The sequence below is a fragment of the Chiroxiphia lanceolata genome, chromosome 3 (assembly GCF_009829145.1).
Source record: "Chiroxiphia lanceolata isolate bChiLan1 chromosome 3, bChiLan1.pri, whole genome shotgun sequence".
Classification (NCBI taxonomy): Eukaryota; Metazoa; Chordata; class Aves; order Passeriformes; family Pipridae; genus Chiroxiphia; species Chiroxiphia lanceolata.
The window spans coordinates 50497675-50516275 of record NC_045639.1 but is presented as its reverse complement, the minus strand read 5'-3'; the positions used below and the strand labels follow the sequence as shown (position 1 = coordinate 50516275).

At 37.7% G+C, this 18601-nt stretch overlaps 1 protein-coding gene across 2 annotated transcripts in view; it reads right to left on the bottom strand.

The window, feature by feature from the left end:
* Nucleotides 1–18601, bottom strand: part of UST (uronyl 2-sulfotransferase) — a 160461-nt gene that overhangs the window by 45761 nt on the left and 96099 nt on the right. For both annotated transcript variants that reach the window (XM_032681582.1, XM_032681583.1), the window contains exon 5: nucleotides 13010–13163. In XM_032681582.1, coding sequence (XP_032537473.1) covers nucleotides 13010–13163 — 154 coding nt within the window. The remainder of the gene's footprint in view (nucleotides 1–13009; nucleotides 13164–18601) is intronic.

The following is an 18601-nucleotide window of genomic DNA, read 5'->3' as shown; positions in this document are numbered from 1 at the left end:
AAAATGCTTACTTTCTTCAATATAAATCTTCAAAATAAAAGAGTATATACACGGAGAAGGAAAGATATGCCACGTGAATCTAAAAAAAATTATTGCAGGGTTCAGGAAAGAAGTATTTTTTAAAAAATTATTAAGCTTCTTTCATCTGCAGATGTAGCAAAAGTAAAGAAATTTTCAGTAAAGAAAATTAACATTGGCTAGCTGATGCATGTTTCGTTGCAACAGTTACAGGTTAGATCATCTGCTCTCATGAACTGCAGTAATACAATTCCCTTTTGCTGACGCTAAAGGAAGAGGGGCTGTATCCAACAGCTCATGACATGTCCCTCAATAATCCAGTCACATCAAGCACACTGTCTAGCAAAAAAAAAAAACCAAAAAAACAAAAAAACCCTGCTGTTGACCTCTCCATTAAAAAAGAGTATAGGTTATAAATTCCTTTGGTTTTGACCATTTTTTTTAAGTTAGATGATAAATCACAAAAAGAACAGTAATGGCTTTTAAGAAAACAGTTCCTCATAGCAGCAAAGTCTAAATGTCTTTCATGTCCTTGACCTACCACTTTGTGGTGGCACTTTACCACAAGCCTCTTGAAAGGTGAGAAAACAACCAGAAGTTTGAGTTGTGTGCTATTTCTGCTTTCTTATCAGTCTTCTGCACAGCATCTACTGACTTGGAATCTCTCCCTTCATCTCTCAGGGCTGAAATGCAAAAGGAGCTGCAGAGGAGAGAAGAAATTCACACTGCTTCTGCACGTGGCTTCCCTGCTGCTGCAACTGGAGGTGGTTTCTGTTCTGCTGCCCTGATCTAGTTTCCCTAGTTAAAATCTTCCCCCTGCTGAACAGTTCTAATGCTTTTCTGGAAAATTACTAATACTTTGCATCATTCACAGAACAGCCATTCTGAATTGCAGACACTAAATGGAACCTATCGATTCTACTTTTCAGTTTGACAAGACTATCACTGTACTGACAACACCAAGTACTAAAAACCTCCTAAAATTACCAGGTTCAGAAGCATAAATAATCTTCCTATTGGCCTCTTTTTTAAATTTTTTTTAATCTTCAGTTGTCTGCTGAAGTTCCTTTTTATAACTATGAAAACCAAAACCATACCTCCCTTCCTACACAGAAACCCATCTCAGGTGCTATGGCTTCAGAAAGTTCAGCAAGTCACAAGATCAAGTATAAAATCACTAAGGTTAATACATCTGCTAGGAAGAGGAAAAAAGTGTAAAATATGCTCTTTTTTCCCCTTTCTGTTTATCAAAGACATCAACTCTTCGGATTACATTCTCAAGAAATTTTGTTCATGTTTTTTTCCTTCAGCTATGGATAAGCACTTTAGTTTTCTTTTTTCAAAGAGAACAGAAAATAATTTTGAAAAAATAATAATATCATTTAACAATCCATCTTCACCATGGAAAGTTTCCTATTTGCCACTGGTTAGTGGATTTTTCCCCAAGAAAAAGGAAATTACTCTTGACAAGCTCAGTTATGAATAGCGGCTGGCTTTGCTTGGATCAGAGTTCATAGGAAAAACTTGTATTCAAGGTAACCTGACTAGACTGTGTTTCAGTAATTCACTGAGCAGTAAGCAGCTTTGCTGAAACAATGTCAGTCCACTTTCCAGAGTCCTGAACAACAAATAATCAGCCAATATCCTTTGTTGGGTTTTTTGGTGGTTTGTTTTTGATTTTATACAAAGCAACTATATTTACAAGGGATAGAGGAGCTTTGAAAATACTAGTAAACAAACAACAAAAAAAAGCAATGCTTAGAATAATAGAAAAAGTGAACAATGCTTTTACTTCAAAGGAGATTTTCATTATATTGTTCATGGGCAAAATATTCCCTCAGCTGACACAGCAGGTCTACTGCTTATCATGAAAGATGGAATTACCTTTTCATTCAAGATAGGCACCTACTACTCCCATGATAGCTCATGACCACACAACATCATCAGCAAATTGGTGAGGGATGTATGCATTTTTGAACAAGGTAATTCAACTACAAATAGCCATCTTAAAGGGAAAAAAGCACATTTGAAACAGCTGATGCCTGTTTCTCAGGGTTTTTTCAAATTTCTTTCTTTAAATAATGTGGAATTACAAGGAAGACAATTAAAAATTATTTCCTGGCAGCAATATCCTTCCTTACTTGACTGACTAAAAGGAAACAATGGCCAAATGCCCTGAACCCCAACTCAGTGACAACAAATACAGTTTTGCAGTTTAGCACATGCTGTTCCCTCATATTTTCTCCTGGTAACATCATCTCACCAAGTTATGAAAAACTGCCTTTATTTTCTCTTTCGAATTTGAGTAAAATCCACCACAAAAAGGCTGAAGGAATCAGGGTGCACATAGCTTTCTGAAAGACTTCCTTTGACCATCAATATCCCTCAGATGACTGGGGTTATTTCTATTGGGTTTCCAGTTCATTAAGGTGCCAAGATGCCTTAGAGCACATGGTTTGAATCCATACTTGTTTCAGGGAACAGAAGCCATTAGTCCTCCCACTGCACTAAGCAGCAGAACCTACCAACTGCTCTTTTGATTGCAATTGCTTATCGGTCTGGCAAAGAAGACAATCTGTCACCTGATTGTATGAAGTCCTTCATCCTTCCATAGCCCTTCAGGAAGAAAATGAGAAGGGAGGACACCTAATATGAGCCTGGAGCCTCCATACTGAAACTGTTCATCTAACTGAAGCTCTTAGTATGCTGAGATCCTTACAACACAATTCACACTCTCGCAAAAAAAATTCTTTCAGAAGGAAAAACAAAAACAACTGCAGCAATACCTTTTATGCCAAGATGGAAAATCTGATTGCTGGAATATCTGACACCTGAAGAGCACTCCTATAGGAAAGCACACCAGCCACTTGTCAGGCAGAGCCAAGCAACCAGAGGGAACATCCCAATCCACTTGCCAACACAAACCTATGGCATTTGGTTGTTTTTATAGAAACACAAATGCTCACCTCTACATTGTAGAAGCATATTGAAGCAAATAGAGCAAGAACAGAGAGTACCTGAAAGGAGCGCGCATCCTGTGCTTCAGCAAGCCCTGGGGTCCATGTGAGCTGGGACCAGGACAAGGCACAGGATTTTACTCTGTAGCTTACAATGAACCTTACAGACTTCAGAAAAACTAGGATAAGCTAAGTTTTGAGTATGTCTGGGCACTGATGTCCCTTTTTTCCACAAAATGGCATCTCCACTTCATATGGGTTCAACTTAAACTACTTCAGTGTCTTAAAAATACAGAATTCAGAAGTGTGACCCACTCATTCTGCAGTCAACAGAAGAGTCCACGCTACCACCAAAAAATTACACGATAGGAAAATATTTTGTTTACAACAAATACCTAAACCCCAGGAGAGCCTTGGATGCTTTTATAAAAACACAGCTATCCCTCACCATGTCAGCCATGCACCGCGGGCAGGCAGTTTTCCTAATTCCACCACCCTGCATTCTCCCTGCCATCCACCACCTCAAAGCTTCAGTTTTGCTTTAGCTAATAGGTTTTAGAGATCAGGATCTCAGCTTATTTCACTTTGCCGGCAGCACTGACAGCCAGAAAACTGAGTATAAACCACAAAATGGAAAGAGGAAGGCAAATGACAGACAAGGAATAAAATGGGCTAATAAATTAAGTTTTATATTCATGGATTGTCAGTTCCTTCAGGTTTTGACACCTACAGAGGGAAGTATCCGACTGCTTGAAATTACATTATCATGCCGCAGCCCGAACACATTCAATTTACTGGCAGGTATACTTTCTCTCTCTGCCCTTCCTCTGTCAGGAGTAAAAGGTTCTGCAGTTTCCTTCCCCATCACACTCTCAATGAAAGAGTTTTCATTTAAGCTGGTTAGAGCACATAGAAAAAGAAACAGGTCTACTCCTAGCAAGGTGTGTACTTAGGTTTTATAGTCAGGTTTTCTAGGGACAGCTATCATGATTTCATTAGACAAGTCTTCAAAAAATGTTTTAATTAAACATGAATATAATACTAAACATTTCAAAAAGTCTGACTCCTAGTTCTGAGTACACACTCACACATATACACATATTATTACATCATATTTTTTAGAGGGACTATGTGCTGGTCAATGCCACATCTCTCTAATTCAGGCCATGTATAAACTGTAACTTTAAAAATATTAATTTTAAAATGTATACTAACAGGAATGGAAATTGGAGGCATTCTTTTCCTCTGGATGATAAACCATTCCAGTTCTAAAAATCATTCTATTTCAACTTAGGACAAACAAAATATTAATAATTAGTTTTACTTGATGACTACTGAAGACTACTCTTCAGCTTCATAATGCACACAGTTGGACCATGCACCGAAGATAATTGATATGAATTCATATCACACACAATCCTCTTGTTTTCATTCACCTACAACAGTTACTTGTCAGCTAATTATCATTGTAAAGTCATCACCTACCGAGTACCATGTAAGTGTTATCTCCTTAGATGTGTCTTCCTGTTGCTTTCACGTTAACAAAGTTCATGAGAACTGAAAACTCAAATACTCAAATTGAGACTTACTATCAAACACCTGAAAGCCATCCATTCTGAAACTACTGTAAATCAAAACCAAGAGACTTCTAGTTTCTGAAAAGCATGCACTTAAAAAAATGTTTTAACCCACTATCTTAAAGATTTTTACATCTTCTGTTTTGGTATCTTTACTTTTAGCAGTACATAATGTAAAGCTGTGGAAGCATTTTATACTTTAAAGGCACTTGTATCTTAGCTTTTAAAGATAAATTTGAGAATAGTTGTGACAGCATTAACAACTAGTAGCTTCAGCATCAGTTTGGATCTTACAAAAATTCATTTGATCGGCAGAGCTGTAAGACAACAAAGCCTTATCCACTATGGCATATACCCAAGAACACTCAACTACTTTAAAGTCAAGATACAACACATTAAACTGGAGATGTCTATAATTGTAACTATCTTATATAAATCAGCTAGCAGCAGATTTCATTTGCAAGCATGTAATTACAAAGTTTGATTTGAGTCACCCAGAGCAATCACTAATTTCAGAAAATTGGTACGGGATATGAGGGACATTTAGCATACACACAGGAACCTTTTCTGGGTAAGCCTGAGGCTTCAGATATGTACTTATCAGCTATTTTCTAATGAAGAGGTCTTGCTCTGGTAATTAATAACTCTTGAAGGCTACATAGTTAGACTTTTTAAAATAGAGTAGAATGTTTCAGCTGGAAGGAGCCTACAAGGATCACCTAGTCCAACTGCCTGACCAACTCAGGGCTGACTAAAGTTAAAGCATGTTTTTACAGGTGTTGTCCAAATGGCTCTTAAATGTTGAAATGCCTCGGGCATGGACCATCTCTCTAGGAAGCCTGTTCCAGTGTTTGATCACTCCCTCTGTAAAGAAATGTTTCCTTTTTGAATACATATAAACCGTTATTCACAACAATGACGAGCAAGGACTTCACAGCTTAACTACATGTTGTCCCAACTATCACCATCTTTCTGTTCTTTCCTGGACCTGGTAACTACCCATTCAAGTTGGGATCCTCTAGGTCTTGCACTGAAACAGCCCACAAGCAATCGTCCTTGATGCCACGTTTCCATGCCTCCTGAGAATCTGTCTTCACATATCTTTTCCCTTGTTTCCTTCCTCCTCATCTGAAAGTCCTAATCTTTGCTGCTCCTCATATAGTAATGATTTCAGCCTTTCATCATTGCTCCTACCCATTACTGAGTATTTTCCCATTCTTCCAAACCCATTTTGGGAAAGGGAGGTCACAAATGTAGGAATTCAAGTGCAGACACACTGGAGATTTATACACAATGAAGCCCTCTGTTTTGCTCTCTATTGCTTTTGATTTGCCTTTTCTGACTGCTACTGAGAACTAAGTTGATGTAGGGTAGAACCATCTACCACACACAAAAGATTTCACTCTCAACCAGCAACAGGCTTTTGAGAATCCATCGTTTTCCATGTGAAATAAGCTTTATCCCCCTAAAACTGCTTTCCCGCCTTCACTGAAGGCAAGACTGGCTTTTATCCTTGGGCTACAAAAGAATGCTCTTTTCTGTTCTATTCTTGTTTCAATCTCCAAGAATATATCTCCTGAAAATATAACACAGACATACCCTCTTCCCTAATACAGTTTACATGGCCTTAGAAAGCCAGCATCCATATATTAGACTCTTTGTTCTATGGATGGGATTTCGCACTCTACAAACAGTATCTTTGTATGGAGAAGCTGGAGAAAACTAGTTCCCCAGGCTACCACAACAAATAAACACCAAAAAAGAACACAAGAGAGAACATCAAGAGGAACATCATGCTCAGAAAGAGCACAAATAACAAACTCGGCAAAATCACCATAAAAATGAAGATTCACCATTCTCAACTTTATACAGCAAAGTCCTTTAATAAAAGAACTTAAATTACTATATATAGAAATGTCTTAAATAGCACTACCAATACACAGTATATTGTAAGACCTGGTAATAAGGTTAAGTTTGAATAAGAGTGTGGGTACTTAGTGCTTGGACCTCTACTGCTACTTGGTTTCTGGTTTCTTGTGTAGTTTCTTAACATTTGCAACAGCCAGAAATTTTCAGACTAGTATAACGCTGCAAGAAAAAAATACCTCACCTTTTTTATGTTCTGTTGTTATCATGTATCCTGTCTCCACAAAAAGGAATGCAACACAGAATATTATCACTAAAATAAAAGCATGGTATTAATCTTATATTTGCTATTAATATAAGCATGTATTTGAATTACATGAAAGATTTTAGTGTTGTTATCTTAACCAATGCTATATTGCTTACTTACTATGTGCTACCAACTCAGACTAGTGAATGAAAGCAGATTAGGAAGGCACACTTTCTTGCTCTTGTATAACTGCATAATGCTGCAATGTTTGGAATGCAAACTCCACAGGGGAACATTAAAAAAATACTGGTTTGTAAATTAAAGTAACCGAAAAGTAAATGTCAGCCATGAAAACATTTCCTTCAATATTACATTTTATAAGTTGTTTAATCAGTTCCTCCTCCAGCTGAGGTCTGAATTATCATTAACTTTGTGGTTCAATAATTGATTAATACAAAATGAGAGAATCTAAGGGGAAAAAAATGGTGCTTTAAAGCACACACAACAGATGAAGAGCTACAAAAATGGGCCAGAAATTTTGCTGTGAAGAGGTAATGCAGTAAAAAGAAACAGCTGGAGACTATTAAAAGCACTCATTAGAGGGAAGAAGCAGCAAACTGTTCTAATTGGGTCAGCTGACAGGTGGCTGCGCTTCAGCAGTGCCCTCCCGGCAGCCTATTCCCAGCCACAGAGATTGACGCTACTGTGTGATTCTCAAACCAGATCTACAGCTGCAAAGCTACGCTGCAGCTCAGGACTCACCGCAGCATATCCAGTGACCAATTCAAACCAGCTCAGCACCAATATATAACACAGGGAGTAAAATGACTACTGTGTGTACGTGGGTATGTAGGGAAAACACGGACAGGGCATAAAATGTTTAGCTATCGCTCAGAACCCAGTAACTGAAAAATATACTTTTTAATGTATATATTTAACTCCCTAATATCTCGTATGCACTGCACAGATATAGGTAAATCATTTTAACCCCTGCATGCCTCAGATTTCCAATCTAAATTATGTCAACCAGGTTCATAAGACCCTCTCCAAAAGTTCCCAGGTTCAATCAGTGGACACTTGTGAGGTCCTCAGAAGAAAAATCACATAGAGTCATGAATGCTCTATTCCCCCACTCCATCAAATCTGTAAGCAGACAACTCTCTCACTGCCTTTTTTTTCCCCCCACTCCATCAAATCTGTAAGCAGACAACTCTCTCACTGCCTTTTTTTTTTTTTTTTTTTTTAATACAGAAACATTCATGAGACTGACATTTAGAAGACGAAGGCATGGGCTCCATACCATGGTTGCTCCTGGAGGCCATGTCTCTGGCAACTGAAAAGCTTCAAGAAACTTAAGCCAAGAAGGAAAAAGTTCAGTGATGACCATTGATGACAACCAGTGATGACAATTCACAATACAATTACCCATGGTTAAATATTTCTGTTATGCAGATAAACACAAGAAAGAAGACAGCTGCTGCCAGAAAAAAAATTGGTAGGAGAGTAGTTTTCATTGTAGATAGAAATTTGTGGATATAAATAAATTTGGTTTATTTTATTTAGTGAATATTCTTCTATTAATGAAAACCATTGTAGTCATAAAAGGATATTCTCAAGAATCAGGAACACAAAAAATTGTTCTATGGAGTTTAACCATTCAGCCTTTTCTATAACTTTGCTAGAAATTTATGAAAGAACCTAAACATCATTGGATGAAATATTTAGCTAGAAAAGCCAATGTTTGTCACAGGAGAGTTTCATTAGTAAGAAGCTTGACTTGAAAGTTCTCTGACATACTCTGAATTTTACTTCCCTTCTTTGCAGTAATCCTAACACACTTTAAACAAATATTTTAACATTTCATTTAAAAGACAAAAAGACAGATGCTCCTTTATAGGATCACTTGCATGAGTAATCTTTAACATAACTAAGGCTGAATATTGTTAGAATATTTTTATTTTTAGCTGAGAAAAGCAAATTTATTTTCAGAGATGAAGTTGAAAGACTATGCTGAGCCACACAGAGATGTGGTGTAAACTGAACTGGTAATTATATATAATGAAAAGCTGAAAGATCCCATAGGAAGGTGACAAGTTCTTATTTTACTGAATGATTTTTTAAATACAAACTTCCTCAATTCTGACAAACTAGCTCAGAGACCTTTTATTTGACTCAGTTAGGAGCCATGCTATTCAGAACCTAACAAAGATCAGAATCCCATGTAACCAGATTTGCTGCAATTCAGGCAACAATGCACAGACCATGCTGCTTCACACACTCATTCAGCCTCAGCTATCTTAGATCAAAGTTTCATCAAATGTCAAGGAAAGATGAAAACCTTTCATATTTGATGTCTCACACTGAAGCTGTAATAAATACTACATATTTACTAACAATCCTTCTGGAAAGGACAATTTTAATACAAAACTTTCAAATATTTATAGTAGTCCCTCTCCTCATCAGGGGTACTTCTGACCTTCTGCACTTCCAAGCCTTAAACTAAATCATCTGGTGCATATTTTTCTTTTGCTTGGTACCAGCAGCAGTCATAGCTGTGCTGATAAGGGCTTACTTGCTTTATTGAAGCATATTTACTATAAGAACTCTAGTTCAATCTGTAACACATTCATTACAATGGATTTAAATTAATTTTCATGAATTTATTTCATCTTACAGGACCATAATGTAGGATGAATCTCTCCTGAGTGTGCTTGAGACTTGACCTGAGGCGCTCACCACCATTTCAGACCAGTAATTACCTCTCTGCCATACTCCACACTAACGCGCTGCCACTATTTATTTTGGGGAGGATTGGAAGCAATCTCTTCAGGTGACTGACAGTAACTCACTCCAGCAGAGAAAGTGCTGGGTCAGGACAAGTGGCTGGCTGATCTGGGTAGAGATTCTCACATTGCAGCAGCTGCCTCTGCCATATCTGACTCATGAATAAAGGGCTTGTTTTCTATCCCGACTTTCAATTAAATTTTGGTAAACACAGACATTTACCAAAACATTTAAAACAATTTATCTGACTCCTGAATGAATGGTTGTTTTCCCTGGACCAGAGTCAAAGCCTGAAGCCCTATTCAGAGAAAATTTCAAATGATCAGTGAACGGTGGAAATTTCTGTCTCTGTTTCTGATCTTTGCAACGTTAGCAGTTCAGATTTTCATGTTAAAAAAACAGAATGCAAGGTACTACAAGACTTCAAGGTGGGTTTTTTTTTCAATTCCCTTTTTTTGTCTTTAGGATCAGAATCAAGGGGAGGGAATACTTCCATTAGGGATATCACAACTTAGAGGCCAAGCAGGAGTTCAGACACAAAACCTGATCTTAAAATGCTTTTCCTCCCTTAAGAGCCTGTTTTTTAGAGGTGCTGAGCTCCCACAACTTCGCGCTGCAGTTTCTGAGAGAACGTGCATGCTGCTCTCAGCTTTTCATGGGAGAAGGCCAGCGTTGGCAGCTACTGATGAAGATGTCAGGATGGCTTGGAAAGGTTTCCAGATGCTCACACCACCTTCTAAGAGATAGGAAGCCAAGAACATCGTGGTCGATAAAAGTACAACTAGCCTGTTTTTGAAAGATGTATACCTTTTGCAGGCAAACCTGACTCTCCTGGTAAAACAGAAAAGTTACATTTACAGCTTCTTCAATCCGTTTTGTAAGTATATAACTACTGCCAACACACAGCTTCTCGGGTTCTCCAGCAATGAACTCAATGTTGTGGAGTAATCAGTAGTTTTGTACTTTCCTAGCTGCTGATCTGAGGCATGAGGGAAGAAGAAAAGTAAAAAGCTCGTATCCTCCCCCTGCTTTCACGTATCTGCTTATGGTCATGTATACCTCATCCCAAAAAAACTGGGTTTAATGTTGTGATCAATACTGAAACTACTTACTATGCTAAATCTAAGCTTATCCTTCAAATAGTCCCCTGTAAGAAAGTAATGCTTTTTGGTGAGTTTTGAATTAAAAAAAATATTAGGGAAGAATTGTGATTAGACCAGTCCTGTGCTAAAGTGTTCTATGGGCGCATGCTCAGAGGTAAAATCAGCTGCTTACTTTCTTCATGGCAAGATCAGGCAATTGATTTTGCAGATTTCTGAAGCTATGATTCCAAAAAACCCAATACCTGAATTTTAAAATATATTCCAATAGATTTCCTCACACCACTGAGGAAAAGATTAAAATGCAGTCATGCAATATATGATGTGGTTGGATAGTGCAAGTCTTAAAAATGCTGAAATGAATGAGTGGCTTCCCTTAAAATGAATTTCACTGGCAAGTGCACTATATGTTACTGTGACAGGAGCAACTGCTCTCTTTGAGCAGTGCAAGTGACTGCCAAAGTCTGCCAAGAAGGGGATGGAGGACAGATTCCAAACACCTTTCCAGGATTCTAACACTGAATTACCAACAGAGAAGATCAAAAAGAAAATGCAAAAATAGGTTTTATTAAGGATGCTGATGGTGCCTCAGACCAACAAACTGTCTTTTGAACAAATTGACTACTGACCTCAGACAGTCACTTTTTATTTCTTTTTCATTATAGTTTTTATACTGATCTGTATGTGCATACATACGTGCATGTGTATAGAGATAATTTATTTCTTAAAGAACATACCAATGCAAATGAAAATGCAAGGTGATTTTTATTAGCTTTTAAAACAACAAACAGGAATTATATCTATTCATTTCAGTTCTGCTTGAAGCAAAATTTCACTGGCTGTACATATCACATCTTAAACTGCACAGGCAGTATTGAATTAGCACCAACTTTTAAAGAGTCAGTCATAAGAGGTGCCAATCACTGCACTTCAAATGAGAAGTAAAGGTACTCAGAGTTAAGTACAGACTGTACCACTCCCTTTTAACATTTTCAAAAAAGAAAATATGTCAGTGCTAAAAAGGTAAATGTTATACTATCAAACCCATCCCACATTAATTTCTGCAACCCCATTGTCCCATTCACAGGTGAGGAAGCAGAAGTCCAAGCACACACAGCATGCAAAGATTTCCAACTCTGCACACCAGGAGGTCAAGACCTGCTCAGTTGACACAGGGACCTCTTTGGGATCTCTAGGCACATAGCAAATAAGAAACCCTTTTCAACATTACTGAAATGATTAATGTATAGCAGATGTCATTAAATTTAAGGCTATGCACAGTTACACTGATACCTCCCCCTTCAATTATTCATAATTTATAAGTTTGTCTACAACAGCAGACAACAGTAATAAAGTAAAAAAAAAAAATCAACACAGCCCCATAACACAGAAAAAACCTCAGCCTTCCTTGGATCCATCTGACCTCAGCTAGGATTGAAACATGTTGTGTGGTAACTTCAGAGCTTTTTTCTCTATGGCTCGTCCACGTATATTGTACTCTACTGCCCCTCCAAAACATCATCAAAACATCCTCTCTTTGTTCTCCAAAAGCTGCAGACCTCTCTTGTTTCAATGTTACGTCTGGCATGCAACATCTCACAGCAGACCATCAAGCTGTCCTGTCACCACTGTGTTACTGAACCCGCTGCAGGTTCAAGTGTGGCTGAAGGCTGAGTCCAATCAAACTAGATCTCCATTATAGAGAGAGTAAGAACTAATTCCACCATTTTGCCTTTTTAGGGAGGTATCTGTGTGCATGCAAAGAGATCAATATCAAACAAACCAACCACCCCCCTTGCCCTCGTGTTTCTTATTGAGCATTAATTGAACACCTACTGCCATGGTGTTCAATAACTGCTCTACAACAAAGGCTGACGGGTGTTACAACAATTCAGCAGTTGCAAAAAATTAAAACTTATTATAAATACCTTATCTGGCATTATTGCCATCACCTTAATAAAAAAAAAGGCAACAAAACCAAACCAAGAACTGAGATTAGAGCCCTAGTATAAAGAATAGTACAAACAATTTAGCAGCAAGAATGTTAGAGGCTTGGGCGCACTGAATTGCTCTGTTTCACAATTTTCCTCTGAGGCTGCACACTTATAGACATAGTTTCAACCTAAAAGTCTATCTGAATATTCTCAGTGACAAATATAGGCAGAATTATTATATTATGGTACACTGCAAATCCAACTCTGTGAAAGGACTGTAATTCAACAGTGGCAATCTGGGACTTGCTGTCAGCTTATACAAGATTCAAACAATATCAAACAATTCATCAGCAACACTCTCTGCAGTAAAGCTGAGCAAACTAAGGACCAGGCAAGACAAAGACAGAGGAAAAAATGGAAGACAGAAGATGCCTCAGTTTCCCACTTTTCAAGCATCCAGTTTGAACATCAGCATCATATAACGATGCGGGGAAATTGGTAATTGAAGCCTTTTATTTAAACATACCAGATATCTTTCCTCCTGCCTCATGCTGGGGGTACGGATCATGTGATTCTGCTCTCCTCTCCAGTCTCCGAATCGTCGAAAAAAATAATTGGATAGGAATCGATTGACAGGATCTCTAATAATATTGATGTACACCGGCTGGTCTCCTCCAAATCTGGTGAGAAGAAAAATGGATGAATCTCATCAGAAGGTTCCACACAGGCACGTATCTATTATCTCTCACCTGAATCCTTTCAAATTATTTCCTACAGAAACTGAGAGATTTTACAAGGTTAGGAGTGAAACTGAGACTCTTACAACTAGTTATCAAAACTTTGTAAATGCACGTAAGATCTCTTTAGGACAAACAGTAAATTAAGCTATATGTGTACTACAGACTTTTTGGTTTAAGACCATTTTTTCTATCGTATCAACAGTTTTGCTTCTTGCGTTCTCTCCTTGCTGTTTTCAGATGAAGAAAACATTCTGCAGATGAATCAGAGAACGAACATTTCTTCATCTCAACACATTTGCCATCTGGGAAGTCATGTCAGAGCAGGCACCACGAAACACTAACTGCCATAAGGCAGACTTGGATCACCTTCACCTGTACAGTAAGTATCGTAACGTGTAAAGGATTTTGCAACACGCAAGCTTTATTCCAAAGGCTTCCTCTGGATGAACTGACAGATATGCATGGTATTTCCACCTTTATATTGCTGGAACTTGTGCAGACCTTCATCCCCTCACCCCCAGCCTGCACCACCAGCTGTATTTGAGGTTATTTCATGGTTACACAAAACCTTGTCCCTGTACTGCACTTCATGAACTGTTCCGTGATCAAAACTGAAAAATGGACATTCATGGAAAAGACTCATGGACTACAAAGTCCATGAGTTAAAGAATAAAGAAGTTAAAGAATAAAATAAAACAAAACCTTCCTGAATTCAGAAGTTCATATGATAAATTCAACTTGGAATTTGCCTGATCTAACAACATGGACTATGATTCTCCCTTCTGATTCCCCAGTTAAGTGAACAATTCTCACTGAAGCACTAGCATATGCTTTATTTTTGGGAGCTAGAGGATATAGCCACACTAAAGTATTTAAATGCTATTCTGATGATTTTCTGAGTCACAATTTAAATATTTTCTTCTAAAATGTAAAATATTAGATTAGAAGAGAGAAAACTGGAGACACTCTTTAGATTAAAAAAACCTCTCAGCCTCTCCTCATTTTTTGAATCGATGAATAACTGAATTCATATAATAAAAGATCAGGGCTTCTCATAAATATTGAAGAGGAAGCAAAATTGTTTAAACTTAAAAATTCTAGTAAAAGACAATAGAAAAATCTCATAGAGTTTCAACTTGATTTTGAATCTGCATGATTCCCCAGGCCTCTAAACACAGTCTGCAAAGGCTTGTCTCATGAATAACAATGTGTATCAGTATTTCATTGACCTCAATGTTGCAGGATCACTGCCATAATTTGAAATTGCACAGACAGCATAAAACTTTGAAACAATCCAATTAAAAAGGCAGATGCTCCTTGCTTCCTAATTAGTGCATAGCCCAGTTCGGACACGGGTGTGCAACTGAATTCTTCTCTAAGTTTATCTTTGCTGCTTTTTGTTTTTATACAGAAATAAAACCTACATTAAAAAAAAGGCATTCCTGCAAATACCACAGGACAATGAAGGCATAAAGCTTTGACAAAATTTATTCAAATAGAAAGTTTTTGGTGAAGGTCATGATTGGTAGCTTTGAAAACTAAACTTTTCAAGTGAAATTTCTGGCAAGAATAGATTGCATCTAAATTACTGAACACATTATCTTCGTGCTGCTTGATGCAGATCAGCAATAATCTAAAGACAGAAGGGAGTGGAGAAGAGCAAAGAAAAGGGGAAGCAATGGAGACAGTAAGAAGGGATGACAGCAGCAAGTTGTCTAAAGACAGAGACAAAAAGATTACAAGATTCAGAGAAGCAAGAGAGCAGAGATGTCCTACTCTGGGTTTTGTGGAGGATGTTAAGCCTAAGTGTTCATCAGAAGAGTGAAAAATCAAAACCAGATAGCTATTAGTTGTCTAGATAGAAATTTTCAACACATATTGTCTTTTCTGAAGTAAAAGGAGTGGTGAGGTTGCATAACCAATCCACCAAAGTCCCAGAGCCCATCCTTTTGCTGGTAAGGTCATGTCTCCGAAGACAAGGACCATAAATTCAGTACCAACAGCTCTGAGAAAAAAGGCTCATACAAACTCATCTGTTCCAAGAAGACAGCTGAGATGGGAAGTCACCCTTTCACAAATGCTACAAAGGAACTTCCATTTCTGAAATGGAAGTGTGTGTCTCCCACCCCCCAAACATGAGACAGCTTGAATTTCTGATTTTCTGCACAATGTAACCAGCCTGCTATACACCCAGCTGCAGTTGCTCCACCAGGCAACAAACAAGGAATTTTTAGGAAAACTAAGTCTGTTCTGGCTCTTATTCAAATGTGCATTTTTTTTAAAACATAGTTTATAAAACTTCAGATTCCAACCATTTGTTTCTATGGACTGTACTGAGAGTCTTTTATGGAAGCTAAACAGCAGTCACATAGCATAAAAAATCCTACCCATTAAAAAAATCAATTACCTTAAGCTATTTAGAGAAAAGGGCAAATCAATGCTCCATTTGTTCAAGTATGTTCTGCATATTTTTAGATACTTATCAATCACAACATATTAAACATTACTTAGCTCTCCAGAGTGAAACTTTTCAAATTAACAACACCCACCTGAAAGTGTTCTTACGAAAAAATACATTTGAGCTCTAATTATACATCATGTCACCTTATTTATACTCAAACACCTATTGTGAATGATTTAAAATGGGGCAGAATCATATTTTCTAGGCTTGAGCAGAAGACTTACCTTATCTGAGTGGGATCATGATGCGATCCTGCATGATGAAGTTACCCGATCCTTCTCAAGTCCAGCAGCACACTGCTGCAACTAGGAGAGTGGGCCAAGACAGCCCCACTCCAGCAGAGCACTGCAAATGTACACACCAAATCCTCTGCAGTGCTTTTCCTGTATTTAACTTCTTCTCCTGATTTATTTCATAAATACTATTAAATTCCATTAGTTTAAACTGCTCTGTTGTGAAAGGTATATTTTTGGAGTCCTCATCAACTAACCTAGAATATTTTCAGGCTTCAATCAATGATGGTTAGGTTCATTAATAATACATTCCCCTATGTCTTTTTTAATAAAAGCAAATTAAAAAAAAAAAAAGCTTAAGAAGTATGCCAGATGTCACAAGCTTGCCTCTTAGAAAAACATCTCAGATAAATTCCAATTTTATTACATGTCAAAACCATTCACAAACCTCTTATGAGTTAGGAAAAAAAAAAATCAACCAAAGTGATTTGCTTGGCTTTAAAATGGAGGATTTCTTAGCTTCTATTATTTTTCATTTCACTTCAGCAGGCTGCTGCCTTTCCATTTAGCACAAAACTCTATGCACAAGCAGAAGCAGATTTCTTCATCCCTGCAAGCAAAGTACAACTCCTCAAGGAAAAGATGACTCTTAATCTATTCTCTATAAAAACATTGTCTTCCTCTTACTCTCTTAATGTATGTCTCCCCTTAAACAAACAGATTGGTTGCTAGAAATTCAATACAATGGAAGCAAACCAGAACTGACAGCTACCTAATATTAATAGGGACAGGTATATTGTGTCCTTCTTATAAAGGAAGCACAATTTCCTTTTAGTGTCGTACAACTGAGAATCACATGCCAAGAGCACAATTGCCCAGCAATTTACTCATCAATTATGTTACAGCTCAATTACCTGCTCTGCAGCACAGCTTCATGGAGAAGTCATGTAAAAACACCAGCATACAACTTTCACCTTTTTAGGGCTTAAATAAGATGCAGTTACTTCAAAATTTATCTTCTGGAAAAGGTATCTTGAAATGAATAGTTTCCATAATGTCTTGCACTAGCATGAACTTGTGTCAAAGCAATCCTTCTCTGCACACAAGGCACCAGGCACCTCTGGGATGGTCCAATTACCTTCCTCAAGGATGGGCTGCAAAGAGGAGTGAGCTGAGGTACTGCCTGATTGGGGCTACATGGTATTGCCAGCCTCCATAATCAAGGAGTTTATCTTCCTGCTTTTGTCTGTAGTGCCTCTCTCCTAGCCTTCACCCTATGTTTTGGTCATGTTTTCAACCTTTTCTTTAGAATTAGGAGAGAAAAAAGGAAAGTGAGTTGATATAGGGCATTTCTATACTGATGCACCTATGTCACCCAGACAGTTATTTCAGTCATAATAGTGCTGGCATAGCTGAACTGGTACAAGGTAGAGCAGACTTCAGTTAGAAACTTTGGCTTCATGAAGCCTTTTCCCTTTCTCACAGACTACTAACCAAGCTGCCTCTCCCCAGCAAGCTGAACTAAAATTTATGCCAGTTTCCTTTTTTATTACTGCTCTCTGGTTTATCTTAGACACAAAACAAACAATACAGAGAAGTGATGTAATCAGCTTCCCTGGAAGTGTTGAAAAAACTTGTGGATGCAGCACTCGGGGACATGATTTAGTGGTGGACTTGGCAGTCTAGGTTAACAGTTGAACTTGATGATCTTAGAGGTCTTTTCCAATCTTAACAAATCTGTGATTCTATGAGATAAATATCTTCATTTCAAAACTGCATCTTTGGCTGGCCTGGCCTTCAATGGGACATGTGTGCGGGGATACAAGATGCCCAGTGGTTCAAGGTTAACAGTAAAATAATGCACATTGGCACCACTCCTCATTAATTACCCTTTCTGGAGCTGTGATTTCAACAGTAGAAATTTCAGCTTCTAAAGTGATGTATCTGGGTCATGTCATTGTAAAATTACAACTGAGTCCTCTGGGAATTGTTTAGTAAGTTGTTGCAGACCAGCAAATGGCTAAAAGATAACACTATGTATTTCTCTATTTCACTATCCTGTAAATCTCCCAGAATATTTTAGGCTGTATTTCTGTCAGTCATTCATGCTTGCTAAACAATGAGTGGTTTTTTTCCCCCATGCTTTTCATTCTCCTGAGGATATCAAAGTAGTTTAATATATGAATTCACAATGAATAGCACTAACATGGATACAAATCGTGCCTGGGTCTGTATAGTATCCCCAAATTAAGTAAAGGAAATACTAACTATGTTTTCATCTATGTAATGCAAAATTACAGCTGGAAACAAGTAAGACAGAAAACACTAACAGCAGCTAAACTCTGCATTAATTAAAATCACCTGATTCCAGACACCCTGTATTTAAGACTTTGTTCAAAGGTTTGGTTCAGGATCTCTCTGAACCTCTGATTAATATTTCAATATAATTCAGAGATGTAAATGATGCACATCATATAGAGTAATAGAAAAGCTAATTACAAAGTATTACAATAAATTTCCCACAAATAGTAGAACAGCTGATATGGCTCTTCGGAAAGTATTAAACCAACAGATGTGATGTGTAGAAAAGATACATCTTCAAAATTGGATGAGACCACAGATTTGGCTGAGATAGTTAAGCTCACATGAAATCCTGGGTCTCGACTTCTTAGGAAGGTTATTAT